The 3,133-nt window shown below is 29.2% G+C and overlaps 1 protein-coding gene across 1 annotated transcript in view; it reads right to left on the bottom strand.

The window, feature by feature from the left end:
- The window catches only part of LOC104907580 (probable glutathione S-transferase), a 3,111-nt gene extending 861 nt beyond the window's left edge, over positions 1-2,250 (bottom strand). The window contains exon 1 of the mRNA XM_010696531.3: positions 1,852-2,250. Within this exon, the coding sequence (XP_010694833.2) occupies positions 1,852-2,166 (315 nt within the window). The 5' untranslated portion in view covers positions 2,167-2,250. The remainder of the gene's footprint in view (positions 1-1,851) is intronic.
- Positions 2,251-3,133: the final 883 nt, after the last annotated feature.

Here is a 3,133-nt window from a genome sequence, read left to right as displayed (position 1 = left end):
TAAAATGTTTTCGGATAGACTCTTTATCTTATCTAATCTTTTGTAAGCTTACACGGCTCATGCCAATATTTAACACAAAAATTCGTTACTTCGTTAGTAAGTTAACTGCCAAACAAGCAAACCTGGAACCTCAACTTGAAGAATTATATATGCGTTGACGAACTACCTATGCAATTTTTATTTTTTTTAAGAAATGCTGAGCAATATTATTAACAAACATTAAGTTCCGCCAAGGCTAAAATATAGCCTTGCAATCCACTTATTCTTCCATATATTTCAAGATTTTATTATATATTTTCTCAATTCTTTATTAATTGTTACATTTAAATTTCACATTTTTTCCATACACAACTTTAACCAATTAATACTTTTTATTACTGTTGATAAAATACTAGTAGATTTATTACCATTGATAAAATAAAAAGTTTTTTTTTTTTTTTTTTGATGAGGGGAAATAAAAAGTATATTTATTGTAAGTACATCGAAAGCAATCTAATAAAATTTCATAGGATTATCTTTTTAGTACATTAACAATCACAAGGTTGATAGAGTTATGTGACTAAATATAATGCAAAAATATAAGAGTGCGTTTGGTTAATATAGTAGTATAGATTTAAAATCAAGAATGAAATTAAGGTAGTATAGGTTTGAAACTTAATACCTAATACCATGTATTTGATTTTATTTTAGAATGAAATTTTTCTTTTATTTAATATCTAGAAGTATCGATATGAGCCAAACTCGTCTCCCTTCTTGGATTTCTAAAAACCCATATCTTATAAATTTAAGGTATGAGTTTTAAATCTCTCAAATTATTAAAAAAATACTATGCATGAGTTTTGCTCATATTCTAAACACATATCATATACTTCCTCCGTTTCAAAATAAGTGCAACATTTGCATAGTATTTACTATTCACAGTTTAAACTTTAATTAACTTTGGTGATTTACATTTTAGGAAAAACATAGTCATGTGGGATCTTGTTAGATTCGTCTGAATGTGAATTTTTTTAATATCAACTTTTTATAATTTTTACTTATTGATAATTGAAGATATTAACGGTTAAAATAATGCATTGACAAACGTGAAAACAAGAAGTGTTGCACTTATTTAGAAACAGATGAAGTATATCAAAATCGTATGGACCAATTCAAACACTCCCTAAATATTAGGAATAATAAAGAACAGCAAGTTTAACACAAATTAATAAAAGAAATTGTCTTATTTTATCATAAAAGTAAACTTAATCATCAAATGATTTAAACTAATCACTAAAAGACATCTAATTACTATTTGGCTAAATTTATTTTTAGGTGTTGTTTGGTTGAAAGCTATTTTCCTTGAAAATACAAATTCCTAGGAAATACATTATGGGTGTTGTGTTTGGTTGGAGGGAAATGGGAAGAAGCATAGGAAATACAATTCCAAGGAAAATAGAATTTTCCATGAAACATGGGAAATAACTCACCAAGCCCCCCCTTGGTGAGTAATTTCCTAGGAAATGCAATTTCCTATGGTGTCAACCAAACAATTTTGTCTAATTCCTAGGAAATTAACAAGGGAAATAATTTCCCATGAAATGTAAATTCCCATGGAAAATTACTTCCCATGTGAACCAAACGAGACCTTAGTATTTAAAAAAGTAAACCACTCTTACAATACTAATTCAAAGTTTAATTTGACTAATTTAATTATCAAAAGTTGATATTAGAATAAAAAAAAAAGACAAATCTGAAAAGATTCGATTATATTATTCTTTAAATTAAAATTGTGAAAGTGTAAAGAAAAAAAGTATATTATAAAGAAAGGAAAATTCACCAAAAAAATTATAAGATTGTTATTTGTAGTACCTTTTTCTCGACAAAATCAGCCCAAAAGCGAGCACGAGCCCTTTCATAAGGGTGAGAGGGTAACAAAGGGTATTTGTCACTCCAAACCTCATCTATATACTCAACAATGATAAGAGACTCGCAAACCGGTTTGTTGTTGTGGATGAGAACCGGAATCTTTTTATGAACCGGGTTCATTTTGAGAAGTAACTCACTTTTGTCCCTCAAATTCTCATCTCTATACTCGTACTTCACTTCTTTCTCAGCTAACGCTATCCTCACCCTCATTCCAAACGGGCTTGGCCAGAAATCCAACAATACTACTTCGTTCGCCATTTTTTACACTTTTAGACTTTTTAGTAATTAAGGTGTGTTGTTGTGTGGAGGGAGAGGGCTTATGATTTAAGAGGTGAGGAGACTATTATAGTAGATTGTTTGGTCACCGGTCATAAAAAACAAATAAAGGTGGAACATGTGGATATTTGAGACAATTGTACGCTCTAGAGTCTAGGATTCTAGGAGTTTCTATTGCTTAGATCATGGGTGATATCACTATAAGTTCTCCACCACGAAGATAAATTCGTTTGACTAAGGCCTTGTTTGGTTGTATATGGGAAGTCATACTTCCTAGGAAGTTATTTTTTCATGTATTTGAAATTCTTATGAAGTGTAAAATTGTGTTTGGTTGATAATGGGAAGTAGAACTTTCTATGGGAAGCTCTACTTACCTAGGGGGGACCTAGGTAAGTAACTTCCTCCATTTTGGAGGAAGTAGAATTTCCTAGGAAGTGCAAATTCCCATGATTTTGCCAACCAAACAACTTCATATACTTCTACTTCCTAGGAATTTGCACTTCCCATGATTTGTTTTGTCAACCAAACAAGGCCTAACTTTGCCCAAGTCGGCCATGCTTATTTTATTTTATTTTTATTTAATTCAAATCAAAACATATCAGTTCAAATCTAATTAGAAAAAATAAGTTCTCATTAATTATATCATTTTATATTAAGTACATATCAAATCAAGCAGACAAAATATTATTATTATTATTATTATTATTATTATTATTATTATTATTATCATTATTATTATTATTATTATTATTATTATATAAAAACTATTATATCTCAAGTATTTCCTCCGTTTTGTTTTAAATGCAACAAACGAATATTTTATATCTCATAAACAATACCTCCTTGTTGCATTTAAAACGAAACGGAGGAAGTACAATTTATGTAAAATTACCCTATCAAATTGCTACTACTACATGCTAAAAACTTAGACATACTTTTATATACGTGT

This window comes from Beta vulgaris, chromosome 4, assembly GCF_026745355.1.
Source record: "Beta vulgaris subsp. vulgaris cultivar EL10 chromosome 4, EL10.2, whole genome shotgun sequence".
NCBI lineage: Eukaryota > Viridiplantae > Streptophyta > Magnoliopsida > Caryophyllales > Amaranthaceae > Beta > Beta vulgaris.
The sequence above is the reverse complement of the archived record's forward strand: the minus strand, read 5'-3'. Positions and strand labels throughout refer to the sequence as shown.